The sequence below is a fragment of the Coenobita brevimanus genome, chromosome 6 (genome assembly GCF_032717465.1).
Source record: "Coenobita brevimanus isolate Jiangsu-jjx chromosome 6, ASM3271746v2, whole genome shotgun sequence".
NCBI lineage: Eukaryota > Metazoa > Arthropoda > Malacostraca > Decapoda > Coenobitidae > Coenobita > Coenobita brevimanus.
Genome location: NC_136959.1, coordinates 53,291,843 through 53,313,125, shown reverse-complemented (window position 1 = coordinate 53,313,125; position 21,283 = coordinate 53,291,843). Strand labels below are relative to the sequence as shown.

At 41.8% G+C, this 21,283-nt stretch overlaps 1 protein-coding gene and 1 non-coding gene across 2 annotated transcripts in view; both read right to left on the bottom strand.

The window, feature by feature from the left end:
• Nucleotides 1-21,283, bottom strand: part of LOC145399708 (glutamyl aminopeptidase-like) — a 254,613-nt gene that overhangs the window by 78,302 nt on the left and 155,028 nt on the right. Inside the window, exons 12-15 of the mRNA XM_080272257.1 lie at nucleotides 19,636-19,742; nucleotides 7,782-7,903; nucleotides 1,526-1,729; nucleotides 920-993 (exon numbers count right to left, since the gene is read on the bottom strand). Coding sequence (XP_080128383.1) covers nucleotides 920-993; nucleotides 1,526-1,729; nucleotides 7,782-7,903; nucleotides 19,636-19,742 — 507 coding nt within the window. The remainder of the gene's footprint in view (nucleotides 1-919; nucleotides 994-1,525; nucleotides 1,730-7,781; nucleotides 7,904-19,635; nucleotides 19,743-21,283) is intronic.
• LOC145403123 (5S ribosomal RNA) lies at nucleotides 21,165-21,283 on the bottom strand. The gene has a single exon (XR_013897933.1). It is a non-coding gene; the product is annotated as a 5S ribosomal RNA (ribosomal RNA).

The following is a 21,283-nucleotide window of genomic DNA, read 5'->3' as shown; positions in this document are numbered from 1 at the left end:
TTTGTACTTACACAGTCACCAATAGTGTTACCAAAAAATATATTCTGCGGTCATAAACAGACATATTGTGTTGAGCTGTTGGGCGTTAAAGCTCAGACGACCTGCCAAATGTCAAATCTTGCACAAGACGACATCAGGAGAGCGGTGCACTGTGATCGGTTGAAAGACGTCACACCCACATGTACCCCCATTGGCCGCTGGGGGTGTCCTCCACCGTTTTTTGGTGGTCTCCCGCCTCGTGCCCGCGTCTGAGGTAGCTACTCCCATGGTACAGAGCATTGTTACCAGAATTGTGGACAGCAGAGCCAGTTAGGTTAGTGACCTAAACTTTTTTTTTTTAATATCTAGAAACCTTTCTTATGTATTTTTAATAACTTCCTGTGTATGATGACCACTCTTTATGTCAGTAGGGTGTGTTTTGGAGGGTCTGCATGGGATTTGGTGTGAAAAGGGTGACTTTGGAAAGTGTCTAGTCTAGGTTAGCCCTTTATAATGGAAACATATGAAACGTATAAAGCGGAAAAGTATAGCACTGTGTGTTGTAGGTCTATATTAGCCGTGTTATAGGAGGGATGGCTGTACACTCGAAAATCATTTCCATTTCTGAAAGGGTTGTTGTTATTGTTGTTGTTATTTAGCCCTGGTTTGTCGAGCCAAACAGACCCATCGACCACAGGTAAGCATCTGCTTCTGTGTCCTACGGGCATAGAACAAATCATACACCATGCATGAATCTGGTGCCCCCTTGTAGTAGACAGTGTTTTGCCAGGGTCCTTCCTATGGTGAGATGCAGGGAAATGTAGAGCTTTGGCTCCCAGATGAGTCCTGCAGCTGCTCCACCTAGGGTGCAAAGTGTCACCATGTGTAGGCTCCTTGTCAGACCTTTGAAGGGGTAAAAACATGGAGTGTTTGGTCTCACCTTTGCAAATGACTCCCTTCATCTGTCCAACCCAAGGAGTTGTAGATGGGACCTACCAGACTTGATACATAATCCTGAAATATAAATTTCAAATAATCACTAACTGACCCACACACTGTAAAGAGGAAAGGCAACATTCAAGGTATACACTGGAATATACTGTAGTATGTTATTTTTACATCTGAGACATTCATGGCTAAATTCAATACTCTTGGCATGGTTCAGTCATGGATGTAATGAAATATACTCAAAGAAACATGACAGACATACCTGACATCCAAAAACTTACACAAACACTTATGTCAATGAATAACACTGATGCACTGAGATGTTCAGCAGATTTGTTTAATGTACATACCATCGCATGTACAAATGGGAGTACACTACGAGTAAGCAATGCACATAATACATATTATGTTATATATTGCACTGACTGCTTGTCTTTGCTTCACTATGCTCAAAATCCACTTCTTTCGATGGATCAACAAAGAATTAGCAAACTTCTGTGAGCAGTGGCAAGAGTTACGCTAAAGTTACACTAATCATTGTACAATTTAAAAAGTAATAAAGTCATCATCAACTGATATACCTGCTTGCCTGCATTACCTTGAAGAGCTCATTTGCCTCTGTGGATTCCAGCAGTCTCTCCATTAAATCAAGACTGCCCACAACAGATGCCCATGGAACATAGTCAGTTTCAGACTTAAGGACACGGCTGAAGTTGAGTGCTACAGAGTAGTCAAGCAGAGCTGCACTCGCCAAGGCAAAGACATCATTGTAAAGGCTACCTCGGTCAGCTGTGCCCACCATCTAAGGAGTATAGAGACTCATGCCAACTAATGTATCTCACACAATACTGGAGAGAAATTACTGTAGGACTGGGAACCCCAATTGCCCCAAATGCATACACAGTATCTATATGTATATATGTATGTATGTTCTTACAGTATGTATGTACGTATGGTATGTATCTACATATGTACGAGATGCTACCCAAAAGTTCCAGTAATTTGAACAGAGGGAGCCAACTGTTTGCAGTTTTGCCTTTTGCCACTAGGAGGAGTCAGCAGCACCCCTTGTGCGTCAGTGTGGCCCCGGCCGTGTCTGTGAGCGGATGTGTTGTTGAGCTACGCTTACTATTGTAACGTGGTGTGTAGGTGGTTTGGCAGTTTTGCAATGGCGGACCAATGGTGCAACAAAATCAAGTTGATGTTGATTGTTTTCTTCGATATCCAGGGGATTGTTCACAGGGAATTCATCCCACCTGGTTAATCTGTCAGCAGAAAGTTTTACTGTGAAGTTTTGCAGCGTCTGAGGGAGAACATCTGCTGCAAACATCCAGAGCAGTGGAAGAACAAGGACTGGGTCCTGCATCATGACAATACCCCTGCCCACACATCAATTGCTGTCTGGCAGTTCCTGGCTTCCACTAACATGGCAGTCATTCACCACCCACCCTATTCGCCTGACCTTGCCCCCTGCAACTTTTTCCTGTTTCCCAAGCTGAAATTACGACTGAAATGGTGTTGATTTGACTCGATTGAGGAGATCCAGACAGAATCGCAGGAGGTGCGCAAGACCATCACGGCTGAAGCCTTCCAGGGATGCAAAGACTCATGGAAAAAGTGTTGGAACCACTGCATACATGCCCAAGGGGATTACTTTGAAGGTGACAGTGAGAACTAGCAGGCAAAGTAACTTATTTTCCTACAATATTCAAATTACTGGAACTTTTGGGTAGCACCTCGTCTGCATGAATGTATGTATGTACAGTATGTATGTATGTATGTATGTACAGTACATATGTATGTATGTATGTATATTCTGTATATGTATGTATGTATGTATGTATATATGCATGTATGTGTGTATGTATGTATCTGTCCATCTATCTCTCTATACTCATATAAGCAGTTGCTGGACTGGCATTACAAATGTGTATGACTTGAAGAAACAGTGTGAAAAAATACTTAAATTTTATGCTGGAAAAGAAAATACTTAATCTATGACAAACAAGAAAAAAATTGTGACCCAAATTGTGCCACCATTGATCAAAAGGTGTGAATAGTTTAAGGAAAGTAGACATGAAGGAACTGCCATTTCTGGACCTTTACTGATTGAAAATACCAAGGAATTTCACGAAAAACTTAACATCACTCATCATCATCATCATCTGGACCTCCTTTTCCACCCTAGGGAAGGGTGAAAAGTAGCAATGTCCAGATAGCCTAAGTCTGCCCAATCCAACGGGCCACGCTTCCATTCACTTATCATTCAAGCCCCCGATATCCTGGCTCTATCTGATATGCCAAAAACTTTCACCACATTCTGTAGCTTCACATAAACGTATCCGATAGAGTCCATCCGGACGCTGTCACTTTAAAAAGGGGTGCCAAATCCCTGGTCATTCAATTCTTCTCACAACATTCATCCAGCCAGCTTGATCTCTTGTCAGTTCCATAGCCTCACTGGGTTCCATATCTCTCTTCCTTCCACACTCATCCACCATATCCCTCCACCTTCTCCTTGGCCTACCTCACCTCCTTCCACCTTCAAATTTGCTCATATATACCTTTTTAACCACTCTATTGTTATCCATTCTCTCCACATGATCATACCATATCAGTACACTCTCTAGATTCTGGTGTCCACAGACTTCCTCACTCCGCATCTTTCACGAATCACATTATTTCGTATCCTATCCACTCTCTGTACCCCACATACATTCCTCAGCAGTCCCATCTCCACTGCTCTAACTCTTGACTTTTCATTTTCATGCCACACCATAGTCTCACATCAATATGTTAAAGTTGGCACTAACACTCCTTCATGTATATAAGCCTCGTGCAGCTGCAACAGTCAAGCCTCTGTTTCTAATCAAGTCCTTCATAGCACCAGCTACTTTCCTTCCTTCCTTGTGTCACCCTACTTTCCATTTCTTTTGCACATTTTCCTCTTTTCTATCACTGTACCTAGGTATCTCTCCCACCAATTCTAGTCTCTCTCCATTCACTATAACATCACACTGGGAATCACCTTCTCCCTCGATTACCATCACTTTACCTTTTTCTACATTCACTCTCAAGACATGACACTCACAGAGATCAGCAAAACTCTGCACTAGTCTACCAAGTTCTTGTCCGGTATTTACATATAGCACTGCATCATCAGCATACAACAAATTTGAGATATTCCATACATCACCATTCATTACCAATGCCATCCCGCTCTCCATCACTCAGTCTTGTGAATATTCTGTTGGCTGGATGAACAGATTTAAGTAACATCGTGGAATAAATTGCATGATGGCTTGTATGGAAAAAATGTCTGTTGACAAGGATGCTGCCAAATAATCTATACACAAATTTGCAAAATTCGGGGCCAATGAGAATCTCGGTCCTGAAATGCCGAACAAAGAATATTACTTCAACCTCTAACATACTGGCATATTTATCTATCTATCTGTCTATCTATCATCCTATAGGCAGATGCCTTAATCCTGTAAGGGACGGCCACAAACATATAGCTTCCATGTCGCCCTGTCCCCTGCCATTTCGATGCCCTCCCCACAACTTACACCCCCTCCCTCACATATAACTCTCCGCTTTACCCCTCCATCTCATCCTCGGTCTCTCTCTTCCTCTCCTCCCCTCTACCTCACTCACATACACTCTCCTCTTTAGTCTCTCACTCTCCATCCTCTCCACATGGCCAAACCACCTCAATGTATTTCTCCTAACGTTTTCTATCACATTCACATCCACACCACAACACTCTTTCACTTCCTCATTTGTCAGTCTGTCTCTCCATGTAACTCCACATGCTCTCCTCAAATAACTTATTTCCACTGCCCTCACTCTTGACTTGTGTCCTTCCAACAAGGTCCAAGCCTTACTTCCATATATAAGAATGGATATCACAATACTACTGTGCAGTGACTTTTTTACGTCCATGCTCACTTCCCTATTTCTTATCACTGCTTTCAATAAGCCAGCAACTATTATTCCCAGTTGTACCCTTTCAAGCACCACATCCTCCAAAGTTCCATGTTTACATATCATACTACCCAAGTACAGTACTTAAATGCACTCATATTTTCCATTTTCACACCATCGAACATCAGTATGCATTCAGTTATTTCATTTCTTTTGAAGACCGCAACTTTACTCTTCACTATATTCACCTTTAGATTCCAATTCATACACACTCTCCCAAACTCACTCACCAAGCCCTGCAGTTCCCCTTCGTCTTCACTTAACAATACAGTATGAAATGCAAACAACTGAACTGGAAGTTTCCAAATGCCTCCCTCTTTCATTAGGGCCACTCCAACATCCACTGCTCTGCCTTGTATCTCTTTTATATCCATCCATCCATCATCCAATCATACATCGCCCCACAGATGAGCATAGGAACCCAGGGCTAGGCAAGTTGGTCCTGACATTTATGAGTGTGATCAGCCTCACTCATCCCTGAGTGGCATTACGTGAGCAATAAACCCCAACCACCCCTTGGATATAAACCTTCACCGGCTCAATCCGATTGGAGTGCCGTAATTACCCACTAAATCACCAGGCGGCAAAGTTTGGTTTTATGGTTACCAACCTGCGTAGTAAATGGTTTCCTGGTGTACAGGAAACCATTTGGCTTGTCACTCAGTGTAGAGTCACCCACAGGCAGAAGGAAGAGGCAAGAATGAAGGAAAGACAGAGAAGGGAGTGTAAAGTCATACGTATGCAGACGGACGAGGAAAGAATGAAGGAAACAAGGACAGAAGAGGATGGAAGGAAAGAAGGAAAGAGCTGATATCTGAGAGCAGCACTACATTGAGTGAGTGGAAGGTAAGTGCCCCCACCTACCACAAATCTCTTTTAACTCCATTCATATACAAACTGAACAACCATGGAGACAAAACATATCCCTGTTTTAATACAACATTCAGATGGAAAAATTCACTCAGTTCACCATCCACATGCACCGCAGCCCTAGCGCCCTCATACATACTCTTCAGGGATTCAACAGCTTCTCATTTACTCCATATATTTTTAAAATTTTCCAAATTCTTTATCTATCCACTCTCTCATATGCTTTCTCCAAATCCATGAAGGCACCACACAACTTTTTTCACTTCTCTAGAAACTTATCCACTAAACACCACAGGATCAATATCTGATCTACACAACCTCTTCCTTCCTGAAACCTCTGTGTTCTTCTGCAACTACCCTAATTCCTCTGTTTTTTCCCTAACTCTGTCAATAAGTATCTTACCATATAGTTTTCCCTATTACACTAAGAAGACGAATGACCCTAAGATTAGCACACACTTCTTTTTCCCCTTTTCCTTTTCCTTTGTTCTGAAGAAGAATTATACCTGACTTCCAATTCTCTGGGGCTCTACCTTCCTCCCAGGCCAATATGCACATCTTCCTCATCCATATCTCTTCTCTGGGTTTCAGTATTTCACCACACACTCCATCAATTCCTGGGGTTTTCCCAATTCTAACTTTTTTCACTGCATCTGCTACTCCCATCCTACTGATCTCTTTCTCTCTTCTCATCTCCCTCCTCTCCCAGCCAATTCCTGGCCAATTCTACTCATGATACTTTCATTCTTTATGTTTAACAACTCCTGAAAGTGTCATCTCTATCTGCTCACTTTTCTCCCTTCTCCACCAGCAATCTGCCATTTTTATCTTTCACTCCCCAGCTACCTTCTTTATCACTCCGTCTTACTCTCTTAACCTCCTTCCAGAACATTTTCTTACATATCTTGAGATATGATAACTTAAAAAATCACTAAATACAAATCTCAGCATATCCGGAAGTCCTCAAATCTGATCTCCACTACAACAGGTAGCTGTATGAAAACAATGGAGACTAGTGCACTACTGATATGTTCTTTCATTATACAGTATATCACAATTTAGTTGACAGAACTTTGTTTACTACTATATTACTGTAACTTCCATAAAAATAGAGTAACTTTATACATGTTTACTTGGGCAGCAGGATCCCAGGAGTCAAAACGATAACATAAGTTAGGCCTAAAAAAAAAAAAAAAATGGTGAAACCATTAATAAGATATTACAATAAACTGTAGTATGAATACAATGATTGCTGAAGGTTATGGCAAGAGACATACATATGACTAATGGTAATGAAAGTTTTCAGTTTTTCAAAAAATCCTATTTTCCAAAATCCTCCTGATCCTGACCAATTCAGAATTTGGGAAATGCACTGTAGTCCATTATAAAAAGTTTTCACTGTATACATCATGTACTAAAACATAATACTTCAACATTACTAAAAAGTGTTATAACAGTTTGCCAATGTTGTCCAGAAAGCAATGTCTGGCACCAAAATATATATATATAGAGTATATATATAGACAGATAGATAGATAGATAGATAGATAGATAGATAGATATAAATTGGCTCATTTGATGTCATGAGTCTGTTTCTATGCCTGGACAGCTATATTGTATGGCATGTATGTCAAATGTGAAACAGGAGTGTCCACTGATGCAAAATGGTGTACTGAACTGCAGCAAAGATTAATATAGCTCTTGGAAACAGTATCTCAAAATTTTAAATTGACTCATTTGATGTCATATGGGTGATTTTTCAATGCAAGCTTGTATATACCTGTATTTATCTTATTTATTGTAGATGACTATGGTAAAATGTTGATTTTCACTTGTCATGAAGATAGAAGATGAATAACTATATCTGATTCTACATGAAACTCAAGATTTTATTTCATCTCCATAATTCATCCTTAAACAGATAATGAACACCAATATTTCTGCATATTCTAATATAGTCTGGCTTCATCCTACACTGATGTACTTAAGTTACTCACTTTACTGGTACAAAGTGTCTCCAGTTGGGCCCACATATCTGGTTCGTAGTTAACTCGGTAGTATCCTTTCTGCTCTAGGTTCACTTTTACCCATGTTGTTGCTGAGTCTACTGTCACAGTCACTGAAAATAGACATTCCATAGTGTATTATCAAAATAAACATAATATACCATGCACTGGTGTTGTGCATTTTATGTCCAGTACAGTATGTAGCTCAGATAAGTACAATTATTTTCAGGTTTTGTTCAATTCAGAAGTAAGAAGGTTCTTACACTGGCTTAAATAAAGTGTGGAATTAGCCAACGTTAATAAAACTGTCTATAAACTCAATGTCGTGACATTCATGCACATGGTTTACATTATCAGTGATAAACTGGTTCCCACATCAGCTGCCATAGTAACACCTAATGAAAATTCTGTTGGCTTTGGCAAATATGTTCTCCAGCCTCAACTCTTCTCTGAAAATCTCCACAGCCTATGACTATTAGCCTGCCTTTTCAAACTTACATAACACAGTGCTAGGTTACTGATGTCGGTCAATACTGTACAGTAATATATTTTTCTGATGATATGTGTATCTTACCTAACAGTGAGTTAAATGCTGACTACTGCAATTATTAGTTAATATTTAACTACAGTTATTACCCCCCTGGGGTAGGGAGGTTTTCAAGAATACTCCCCCAGTATCCCTGCTTGTCGTACAAGGCAACTGAAAGAGTTGGCGGAGGGTTAGTGTCCCTCCCCGGAAAACAGCTAACTAAAAGGACGAACAAGACAAGGACTGACCAAAAGATGACGACCAAGGACCAAACAATGGACAAGGTACGGATCGCAGCATGGAATGTAAGGGGTGCGAATGATGAGGCGAAAAAGAGAGAGATTGTCCAGGTGCTTGAGGATGCGCGAGTGCATGTATGTGGAGTAACTGAAACTAGATGGAGCGGTGAGAGGGTGAGAGAATGGGAGTATGGATGAGGTATATGTCCAGAAGCAGGTGAGAATGAGAGGTCAAAAGAAGGAGTGTGTATTGTTGTGACTAAAAGATGAAAGAAGAACATAAGAGAGTATGGATCAGCTGGGTCAAGGTTTGTGTGGGTAAGATTGAAAGTTGGAATACAAATGTGGGCGACTGTGTGCGTGTATGCGCCAACGCAAGATCGTGCAAGCAGAGTGAGAGATGAGTTCTGGACAAATATGGAAGTGTGCATGGAAAAGTTTGGAAGGAATAAGAGAGATTTTTTGATTGGTGATATGAATGGTAAAGTAGGGAATGTGAAGGTGGATGGAATAGTTGGTGAGTGAGGTGTGCCTGCTGAGATAGATGAGAATGGCAGTGCGTTAGTGGACATTTGTGCTGGGAGGGGGTTGGTGATAGCCAATACACTCTTCAGGCACAAAATGATCCACAGGTATACATGGCGAGTGATGAGAAGGGTGGGTGGTGAACTGAATGAAAGGAAGGCAATGATTAATTATGTGTGTGTGGATGAAAGGATGCAAAAATGTGTAATGGATGCAAGAGCTTATAGAGCTTGAGGGAGTGGACTTTCTGACCACTACTTGGTGGTGGCCAGAATCAAGTTCCAAGTAAGATGGAGAAATAGAAGAAGGGAAGGATGGCAGGAAGGAGTAGTCGCAAGGAGAGTGGAAAGGTTACAAGAGGATGAGAAAAAGGCAGAATAAATGAGAGAAGTGGAGGAATGATTGGGTAAATATGAACTGGAGCATATAGGGGATGTGGAAGATGTGTGCAGCATATTCACAGAAGAAATATGTACAGCTTGTGATGTGGTGTGTGGGATGAAGAGAAGACGGAGGGGGGTGCAAGGAACAGCGTGGTGGAATGAAGAGGTGAGATAGGCTGCGGCACAAAAGAAGAAATCATACAATGAATGGATGAGAAATAGGAGTGTGGAAGAAGTTAAGAGGCAGAAGAGAGAGTTATAAGCAGAAAGGAAGAGAGAGGTGAAAAGATTAGTAAGAAAGAGTAAGAAGAGAGTGGATGAGTAATCTGGAAGGAATTTGAGTGTAAAGTGGAGGGACTGTAAGAAAATGTTCTGGAAGGAAGTGAAGAGAGTAAGACAGGGTGGCAGTGAAGTTAGCAGGAGAGTGAAAGATAAAAATGGTAGATTACTAGTGGAGAAGGGAGAAAAAGTGAGCAGATGGAGAGAACACTTTAAGGAATTGTTGAACATAGAGGATGGAAGTAATGCGAGTATAAGTGGCTGGGGAATGGCTGGGAGAAAGAGGGAGGTGAGAAGACAGGAAGAAATCAGTAGGACAGAAGTTGTGGAAGCAATGAAGAAAGTCAAACTGGGGAAAGCCCCAGGAATTGATGGAGTGTGTGGTGAAATGCTGAAGCATGGGGGAGAGATAGTAGTAGAATGGATGTGAACGATGTGCAGATTGGCCTGGGAGGAAGGTAGAGTCCCTGAGGATTGAAGGTCAGGTATAATTATTCCCTTGTACAAAGAAAAAGGGGAAAAGGAAGTGTGTGGTAATCATAGGGGCATTTGTCTTCTTAGTGTAATAGGAAAAGTGTATGGTAGGTTACTTATTGACAGAGTTAGGGAAATGATAGAGGAATTAGTTGGAGAAGAACAGGGAGGCTTTAGGAAGGGAAGAGGTTGCGTAGATCAGATATTCATTCTTAGATCTTTAGTGGAAAAGTTTCTAGAGAAGGGAAAGAAGCTGTATGTGGCTGTCATGGATTTGGAGAAAGCATATGACAGGGTGGATAGACAAGGATTGTGGAAAGTATTAAGAATATATGGAGTAGATGGGAAGTTATTGAATGCTGTGAAAAGTATGTATGATGGTGTTAAGGCTGCAGTGTGTGCGGATGGTGAACTGAGTGAATTTTTCTCTTTGATGGTTGGGTTGAAACAGGGATGTGTCATGTCTCCATGGTTGTTTAATCTGTACATGAATGGGGTAATAAATGAGGTACAAGGTAGGGTAGTGGATGTTGGAGTGGCCCTGGTGAGAGAGGGTAGTGTTTGGAAACTCCCTGTACTGTTGTTTGCAGATGATACTGAGTTGTTGAGTGAAGACGAAGGGGAACTGCAAGGCTTGGTGGATGACTTGGAGAGAGTGTGTAAGAAACAGAATCTAAAGGTGAATGTAGGGAAGAGTAAAGTGATGGTCTTTGAGAGAGGTGAAGTCAGTGAATGTACAGTGAGGTTGGATGGTGAGGATATGGAAAATGTGAGTACGTTTAAGTACTTGGGGAGTGTGATAAGTAAGGATGGAGGTTTGGAGGGTGAAATGCTTGAAAGGGTACAACAGGGAAGAAAAGTTGCTGGTTCCTTGAAAGCAGTGATAAGAAACAGGGAAGTGAACATGGAAGTGAAAAAGTTACTACATGACAGTATTGTTATACCAACTCTAACATACCGAAGTGAAACTTGAACACTGTTGGAAGGACACAAGTCAAGAGTGAGAGCAGTGGAAATGAGTTATTTAATAGGAGCCTGTGGAGTCACATGGAGAAACAGGCTGACAAATGAGGATATAAAGGAGTGTTGTGGTGTGGATGTGGATGTGATAGGAACCGTTATGGGGAACACACTGAGGTGGTTTGGCCATGTGGGGAGGATGGAGGGTGAGAGTCTGATGAGGAGAGAGCATGTGAGTAAGGTGGAGGGGGGGAGAAGGAAGAGGAGGCCAAGGATGAGATGGAGGGATGGAGTGGAGAGGTATATGATGGGGGTGTGAGTTGGGAGCAGGGCAGTGAAATGGAGAGGGACAGGGTGACGTAGAGGCGATTTCTTTGTGGCCACCCCGTACAGGATTGAGGCATCTGGCAATATATAGATAGACAGATTAGCTAATGTTTCAACTTCATCTGCTTCTTTCACTGAGTTTCTATGAAGCTTCGTGAACTGAACTCCAAGCACTATACCACTAAGTGAATTCTTTGTGCCCAACTGATTTGTGCACTTGGTCAATTCACCATACACATTCACAGGCAATAAGCCAAGTACCATTCTGATGCTAAAGCTAATCAAATTTACTTATCATGTACCAGTGTTCACAATGAACAGTAGCTTAAGGAGAGCTCTTATGTTCCTCATAGAGGGCAAAGATGTCCCTCACTAAATTATATATTCACTTACACCAGAGCTGCAAAGGCAGACTTCTTCTGAAGACATTGTGCCTGTGGGGACACATCAGGTATGGTAAGGCCACAGCTGGAATCTAAATGGACCCCAAATTCTGGTTTTCTTCAAGTGTCTCTGCAAGGATTCAGCCTGTGCTTAGATTTCATGGCCCTCTTAACCTCCACAGAAGGGATCTAACTGCTGATCTTAGCATGTTTTGCAACTTTAGGAGCAGCTACTGCAATCTGACTATGAAGGTGAGAAATGAGGAGGGACTAGGACAACCACATACAGCTCTCACAAAGAAGGTGAAGCCAAAAGCTTTTTGTCTCGTCAACTCCCATTCTCTTAATGACTCCCTTCAACCTCTCACTCCTTGTCGCACCACTGCATCTTTATCCCTATTTTGTTTTAACAATCACTGTTGTTCTGAACTGTCTGTTTGCATCCCTCCTTCATTATGACGGGCACACAGCATCATTACAGAAACACACCCACCTTTTTTCTGTTCAACTCTCTAACGCAAGAGTTAAACAATACTCTCAGTCCTTCATGCATGAAATAGGTCAAACCTGGTGCTATCTTCCTCAGTCTGTGTTTCCTTTTGCCTATGATCTCCAGTCACATGTCCAGGCATCTCAAAATGAACAGATACTGATTTTGGTTCTCTTTTGTTTTCCTGGAAAGAACAACTTTTCTGCAGGCTTTCTGTCTTTAGTTTTTTCTTTATGCATTCTAAAAATTTTGGTATCTTACTTTTATACAGTTGTTAGAATAAGCAAGCATTTCACTGCCCACCTTCAAAAGAAGGAAGCAACCAGTGGCCAAAGACAGCACAGCAGCATGAGGTACCTCAGCTGCACACCACTCAAGGGAACACTATCTTTAGCAAAACCAGCTTACATTCCATGCATTAAGTCACTGGCCTCTGGAGGCTGTATCCTGCTTCAGGATAGCATTGCTTTCCCATATTTGATGCAGATTTAAAAGGGATGCAAGACATGCCAGGGAGGAAGGCATTATTGATGCACATGTACAAGGGAAGTATCATTTAACACCCTTCAGTCAGTCGAAGATGCATAAGTACAAGAGTGTACAGAGGCAGTATCATTTAACATCCTTCAGTCAGTTGTTGATGCAAAAGTACATGAGTAACATCATTTGACTCCTTAATGTCACATAATACATTGTAAGACAAATAAAAGTAACAAATGGTGCAAGGCAAAACATACCTCACCGACAGCAGTTATTTTATTTTCAACCATTTTCAAGTCATAGCTCTCTGAAAATCCGTGATATTGCATTTGACCTTCCAAGGTCACTTAAGGTCATGGAGCCACATGAAAGCCCGTATGAGACTTCCTCATTCATCCATCATCCAATCCTGTGTTGCCCCATGAGGAGCACAGAAGCCTGGGGCTAGGCAAGTTGGTCCCGACATTTAAGATGTGTGACCAGCCTCACTCATCCCTGAGTGGCATTATGTGAGCAATAAACCCCAACCACCCCTTGGTTATAAACCTACACAGGCTTAATCTGATTGGAATGCATAATTACCCACTAAACCACCAGGCACCATAAGCTGGTTATATGGTTACCACCCAGCATAGTAAATGGTTTCCAGGTGTACAGGAAACCATTTGGCTTGTCACTCAGCGTAGAGTCACCCATAGGCAGAAGGAAGAGGAAAGAATGAAGGACAGAAAGACAGAAGAGGGAGTGTAAAGTCACCTGTAGGCAGAAGGAAGAGAAAAGAATGAAACAGACAGAAGATGAAGGAAGGAAAGAAGGATGGAGGAGAGGAACGGACAGACACCTGAGAGCAGTACTACATCGAGTGAGTGGATGGTGAGCACCCTCACCTACCACCAATCATGTTAATAGTAAATATCTCTACCTTCAACCAGTTTTAAGTTACAGCCCCCTGAGGTTGACCTTTCAAGGTCACTTAAGGTCAAAGGTCATGGTCTATCTATCTATTGCCAGACGCCATAATCCCGTAAGGGGTGGCCATTTGACTCTGAGTTATTTGTTTTAAAGGGAGGGGCAGTAACCCTCCACCCACCCACTTGCTGACACGTAGGGAGCACGTATGGTTTGGTTATATGGTTACCACCCAGCGTTGTAAATGGTTTCTTGGCTTACAGGAAACCATTTGGCTTGTCACTCAATGTAAAGCCACCTGTAATGGAAACGAAAGCAACAAGAAGTGACAGGAAAGATGGGAGAAATAGGAAGAGAGGAGGGCAGGCACAGGAAAAGAATGATAAAGGCTAAGGAAGAAGTAGGCAGCACTACATCAAGTGAGTGGATGATGGTCGCCACCACCTACCACTATCATCATGGTACTGATTAAAAACCCACATGGGACTTCCTATATGCAAATAATAGTAAATATCTCTATCTTCAACCAGTTTTGAGTTGTAGCCCCCTGAATAACCGTGACCCCGAGTTTGACCTTTCAAGGTTATTTAAGGCCAAACAAAGGTCATGGTACTGATTAAAAACCCATATGGGACTTCCTATATGCAAATAATAGTAAATATCTCTATCTTCAACCAGTTTTGAGTTGTAGCCCCCTGAATAACCGTGACCCTGAGTTTGACCTTTCAAGGTCACTTACGGCAAAAGGTCATAACACCAACTGAAAGTCCATATGGGACTTTGTATATGATGATAATGGTAAATATCTATCTGCAGCCAGTTTCGAGTTACAGCCCCCTGAATATCTGTGACCATGAGTTTGACCTATCAGGGTCACTCAAGGTTAATGGTTTTGGTACCAAATGAAAGCCCAGATGGGAGTTCCTGTATGCTGATAATGGTAAATATCTCTATCTTGAACCGGTTTCAAGTTATAGCCCTCTGAAAATCCGTGACTTTGATTTTGACCTTTCAGGGTCACTCAATTGCCTCCAAAATTTAATCACTTTCTTTTGGAACCAGTGCCCACATATCCTAAAAATTTCATTTAATTTCATTCAGCCTTTTTTCCGTAATGCTGCTTACAAACAAACAAAGAAACAAACTTGACCAAAAACAATACCTCACCGGACTCCATCTAGACGCGGTAAACATGCTGTAAATGATAGCTAGAAAATGAAGACTGGCATCTGTCACAGTTGGAAACATCATAGGGGCAGAAGCACAAACTGCTGGGTAGTACAGCTTCCCTTCACTCTCATCTCCACCTCTAGCCCCATCCAATCCCCCTAGTCTCCTTGAGAAAGAGTAATACAGTACCCTCGTGTCCAGTATGGTATTTTTGTCAGACAGTACTACCATACTGGACTAAATCCGTACTGGACAAACAACAGATCTTATGAGGAAAATGAATACTATCAGACAGGCCTTGAAAAAGTACCCCCCAAATTCACCTTAACTACATTGTGACACAACTAAGATTTTACCAACCTTTAAGATGAGTGGTGATGGGCTTGGGGGGGAAGGGGGAGGGGTTTACGAGGCTGTAGGAGGTTCTACTGACCCTCTGGAGGAGGGACTTCAGGATCCTGAGGAGGCCTCTCTGCCTCAACCTCCCTCATAAATCCCTCATGGTCACACACTGACACACTGTTGTCTTCGTCATCAGGGGGAAGTGCAATAATGGAATGTGACTGGCACACATCACGAGTCACGAGGAAAGTGTACTGGACTGGCGCGACAGTACTAGGGAAACGTTTCACGGTGTTGGTCATCTTCCTGGGCCCGGGCGGGTAATAGTACTGGACGCAGCATGTCAGTACTCGAGAAAAACTCCTCAGATTTGGCCTCCTCTGCGCGGACGATCCGTACTAGCCCAACAAATCCGTACTACAGTAATGAATTATTTTATTTTTTTGCCGACCGTACTGGACCAGCATAGTACTGGACAAACGCGTACTGGACGTGAGGGTTCTGTACCCTAGTCAACTCCTTCCATCTCGCCCAAGCTGCCCAGCTGTCCATACCCTAGGCATACAGAATAGGATCATGCCGACATACAAACTGAGGTCCAAAGAGAGAGAGAATTGTGATGGGACAATGTTGGTGAACAAAGGTATGTATGAAACTGGAAACACATGAGGCCAGAGTGGGGTAACAATGCCATGTGAAAACTTTGCTCTATCTCAGGGAAGAATTGGCCATAAGGCAGGGTCTGAAGTTGAATACTGTCAGGAGAGGACCTACTTACATGTGGAGGATCCATGTGCAAGCCACCACTGTACACCCATACCCCGTTACCCGGCACATTGATAACCAACTAGACTGAACACAAAAAATAGGGAAGCATTCCTACAATCTGAACAATCTGAAAGTCCATCCCCTCAATAGTCCGACACCCCGCCTCTCCAGTCCAACACCTCGTCTCCCCCTACATTTGAAATGAGGCTCTTCCCTCTCTTCTACTCCCACCCCATACCTCCTCCATCAGCCACCACATGTAGCTCTGCCAGGCATGTCTCACTCCCAGTCCCCCTGCCTTCTCCCACCCCTGGTTGTCTGCCTCTCCATCTCCCAACCCTCCCCCACATCTGCTTGTCTCCCATGTGTGTGTGTTCTTACCTAATTGTATTTTAAACCCTCCGTGGCCGCCGGCATCGAATAACGTTTAACTGATAAATGGCCGCAGGCGTCATTTGAGCGCGGCCTATAAAAAAAGGCAAAAATTTTTGGGAAGTGAACAAACATTCTGAACGTTTTCAGACTGACCTACGCTACACTCCCATACACCCCATCAAGCAGTTCAGAGCTTACTGCTGTGATGAGTGGATTTTCAATTTTTTCGCTCATGAGCATGCCTAAACAAGCACAACTACACCCAATATCTCAACCCAGACAGAAAATATCATCTTTGCCCTCTCTTGCAAAACACACACAACCACCTGTTTACGATTATGAATTAATACAGGCACAAACAAGAAAGACATGATAATAAGAGAAAAATACATTTTTGTCTTGGTATCTTTACCTATCTGCTCAGGTTTGTTGTACTGGTTTGGATCATTCGATGCAGTGTGACTTGTACAAAATTGTGAAAACTTTCGGGAAGTGAACGAACATCTGGGACATGAGACTGACCTTCACTTCTTGCTCTCACGCCTCATTTGTCAGTTCACCACCTGCCGCCGTGACGAATAGATGTACGATTTTTTTGTTCGTGGCCATGCCTAAACACGTAGTTACACCCATTATCTTGACCCAGACAGAAAATATCATCATTCTCCTCCCTTACAAAACACACACAACCACCCTGTTTACGATTATAAACATAGGCATAAACAAAAAAGGTATGAAAATAAAAGAAAAATTAATTTTTGTTTGGTATCTTTACCTATTTGGTCAGGTTTGTTGCACTGTTTTGAATCATTTTACATATTCTTTGCCTTTTACAAGCATAACAGGAAAGTTTTCTGTGTTCACGCGATGCTTTCGTGAGTGGAAAGAACTTCCTTCCCTTCCTGCTAATCAGTTTGTGAGAGGTGTGAATTGCAGGTCGTCTCGCAATTTAACCCTCACTATCCAGCCTGTACACTCAAGGGATGATATTTATCTCACTTAGGTCTGAAAACAGACACTCTCCCCTCCTTTTTCCAACAAACTCCATCATCCAGACTACAAAAATAAGTCAATACTACCATAAACACAATAATCACCAAAAAATGCAAAATAAATTAAAAATATAATTTTTTACATTCAAACCTCGCATATTATGTACTGAAAATTTTCAAAATACACATATATAGTTATTTCACACCTTTTCAGCACCACTGACAATGTTCTTTGGTTAAAAAAAAAAAAAATGTGCGATATTGCATCACTGCAATATCTACAGTATGTGTGACAAGTATCAGCTGCCTAAATTTATGCAACGTCTGCGCTTGATTGCACACCACAGGATGGGTCTACGAAGCTGAAATTTGCAATGCTAGGTTTGTCAGAACTTCCTCTTCAATATGGCAAGAAAAAAAAAAAAAAAATTTCATAACCTCAGAAAATGGCCCCGGCCTCGCCCAAGGGCGTACGTAAAATTCCGGACCCACGGCCACGGAGGGGTTACCAGGAATGAGTCAAGTTTGCACTGTCCCATGTATTAAATCACTTTTATCATACATGTCCTTAAATTTTTTAATTGTTTTGGCACACACTGTTTCATTCGGTAGTGCATTCCACTGATCAACTGCCCTATTTGGGAAACTGAATTTCCTTACATCTTTATCACCTCTCTTTTAATGTAGTTTTTGCAATGTCTTCTTGCTGATGCTCCCCCATAGCTTATATACTAATTTATGTCTATCTTCTCATTCCCTGTGATGCATTTATTTAGCATAATCACATTTCCTCTTTTCCTTCTCTCCTGTAGTGTTGGTAGACTCAATTCTTCTAGTCTTTTTTTCGTAGCTTAATATCCCTTAAGCTTGGTGTGTGTGTGTGTGTGTGTGTGTGTGTGTGTGTGTGTGTGTGTGTGTGTGTGTGTGTGTGTGTGTGTGTTTGACTGTTTGAGAGAATGAGTGAGTAAGTGACTGTGTGAGAGAGTGAGTGAGTGAGTGAGATTGGTGGGGGGCAGTGGAGTTGTTTGGCTTTCTTGCCTCCTTCCCTGTTCCCCCATCCTCCTCCATCCCCACTTCTCTCCCTCCCAATCCCCCCACCCTCCCCCACCCCTGCTTGGCACACTGCCAGCAGCCTGCCTGGCTGTTTAGTTGCCCTGAAGCAGTGTTGAACACCGCACGTTCCACCAGCCTACCCTCCTACATGTGATGTTTGATGTGCCATTTTTTAGCAATAGTACTGTTTATAAGGATAATAACATTACCCTTGGTGTTTCTGTGTCAGTCTCTATTGATTGAGTAAGGTATAAGAGAGTTTGGGTTTAGGTCTGGAATGCATCTCTGGCTTTTCTTCAGCATCTTATGGAGCAAATTGCTTTGATATCTGACATACTCACTGACCGAACACTCCCACTGGTACACAACACTGCTGGATATCGGGGTATGGGTGTAATGTACAGTAAAGAACTTATGACTGTGACACATCATATAAAAAAAACACAAACACAGAATACCCCAAAACAAGATATAGTCCGTAGAATACCACTGATGCAAACGAGTAGGCAAAAATGTTGGAAAGGATAAGTGTACAGCATTTGAGGCGGCCATCCCAGTACAGTATAGCAGCCATCACAAAAAGAATGACAAGAACATATCCTATGGGGGAAGCATCAACCTAGTTCAGGCAGAGTTTAGTTCAGCTCCTGCCTGGCGCACCAACTGGAAACTCGTTTCAATTCTGGAGAAGCAGAAAGGAAAGTCTGTAAAGTAACTATTGAGCATAGCAGAGTAAAGGGACTTCCCTTTTTACTCAGAGTTTCAAAACAGTGCTCTTGTTAACCATTCCACACTCATTCACCATTCCATGATAATGGACCTATATAGCAAAAATGATGGGTTAAAAGCAGAAATACACCAAAAGTCATTGGCTCTTTCAGCAAGAAAGATCACTTATAAGCTAAATAAATGCATATGACAGTAGCCAGAACAAAACACAAAAGAAGTCCTCTGACTGAATGGGTTTGTGGAGACCATTTCCAACTATACCAGTCAGAGAGCTCTGTCCTATGCTGAACAAAACTGTCTGCTGGTAACCAGGAAAAAAAAAAAAATCTCAGATGTTATAATTTCAAAAAATAACATAGAAAATGAAAAAAATCAACACTCACTAAACTGAAACTGCACCAAAACAATATATATGAAAAGCAGAAAAATATGACTTACAGCTTTCCATTTCAAGGTATAGCCAGGTACGCTGAGGGTCAGGCGAGGAGGACGTGATGTAGCTGACTGGCACATCCCATTTGTATTTGTACTCAGACTCATCTGGACTGTGGAAGAAGGAGATTAACAAATTAATTCTGAGCTTTATATATTAATAAATGGCCAATGGTCATTAGGAGGTATTACAGGATGAATCCTATTAGGAGGTACTACTGGTCAGGAATACTGTACAATACTGTCAATTAACAATATACTCTCTCTCTCTCTCTCTGTATATACAGTATATGTATCATTCATCATCACCTGGACCTCCTTTCCCACCCTAGGGTAGGATGAGGGGTAGTAACGACCAGACAGCCTAAGCTTGCCCAATTCAATGGGCCACACTTCCATTCACTCATCATTCAAACCCACGAAATCCTGGCTTCATCAGATAGGCCAAAAAAATTTCATCACATTCTGCAGCTCTACACAAACACACACACACACACACACACACACACACACACACACACACACACACATCTATCTATCTATCTATATGTCTGCGTGTGCAGAGAGAGAGAGAGAGAGAAAGAGAGAGTGTATATATACATATATATATAGTTTTCGTTTTTCGTTTTTTTTAAAGGCTCCAACATGCTTGCATGTGTCGGCCTTGGTCACTTAATGGCGGCTCTCCACGCTGCACGATCCATTGCAGCCTCCCTGTTCAGTCCCTTAACCCTGAGGTCACACTTAATGAGCTCGTCCCATGTCTTTCTTGGTCTACCCCTCATAACCCCACCCCCAACATTAACACTTCTCACCTTCCTCACCCAATTATCATCCCCCATCCTCTCCACATGTCCAAACCATCTCAATCTACTTCTCCTCATCACAACACCAATACACTCCAGTCCCATCCTACCTCTCAACTCTTCCATCATAAACCCAGCCCCTCCTGGCCTTGGACGCAGGGACGCCCTGCACATCCACCTAATCATTGTCATTTCTGTATGTCTAAGCTGGCGAATATATATATATCTACCTATCTACCTATCTATATATATGTGTGTGTGTATAGATAGAGAGAGAGAGAGAGAGAGAATGTATATATATATATATATATATATATATATATATATATATATATATATATATATATATATATATGTATGTATATATATATATATGTATATATATATATATATATATATATATATATATATATATATATATATATATATATTCATTTTCATTCATTCATTGCCAGATGCCATGTATATATATATATATATATATATATATATATATATATATATATATATATATATATATATATATATATTCATTTTCATTCATTCATTGCCAGACGCCATGTATATATATATATATATATATATATATATATATATATTCATTTTCATTCATTCATTGCCAGACGCCATGTATCCCAAACGGGGTGGCCAAGGGCTTGGAGTTAATTGTTTTACAGGGAGGGGCACTAATCCTCCACCAACCCCAGTTGACACGTAGGGAGAACGTTATGCCAACAGCAACTGGTGTTCCCAGGCGGTCACCCATCCAAGTACTAACCAGACCCAACGTTGCTTAACTTCGCTGATCGGACGGGAAGCGGTGTACTCAACGTGGTATGGCCGTTGGC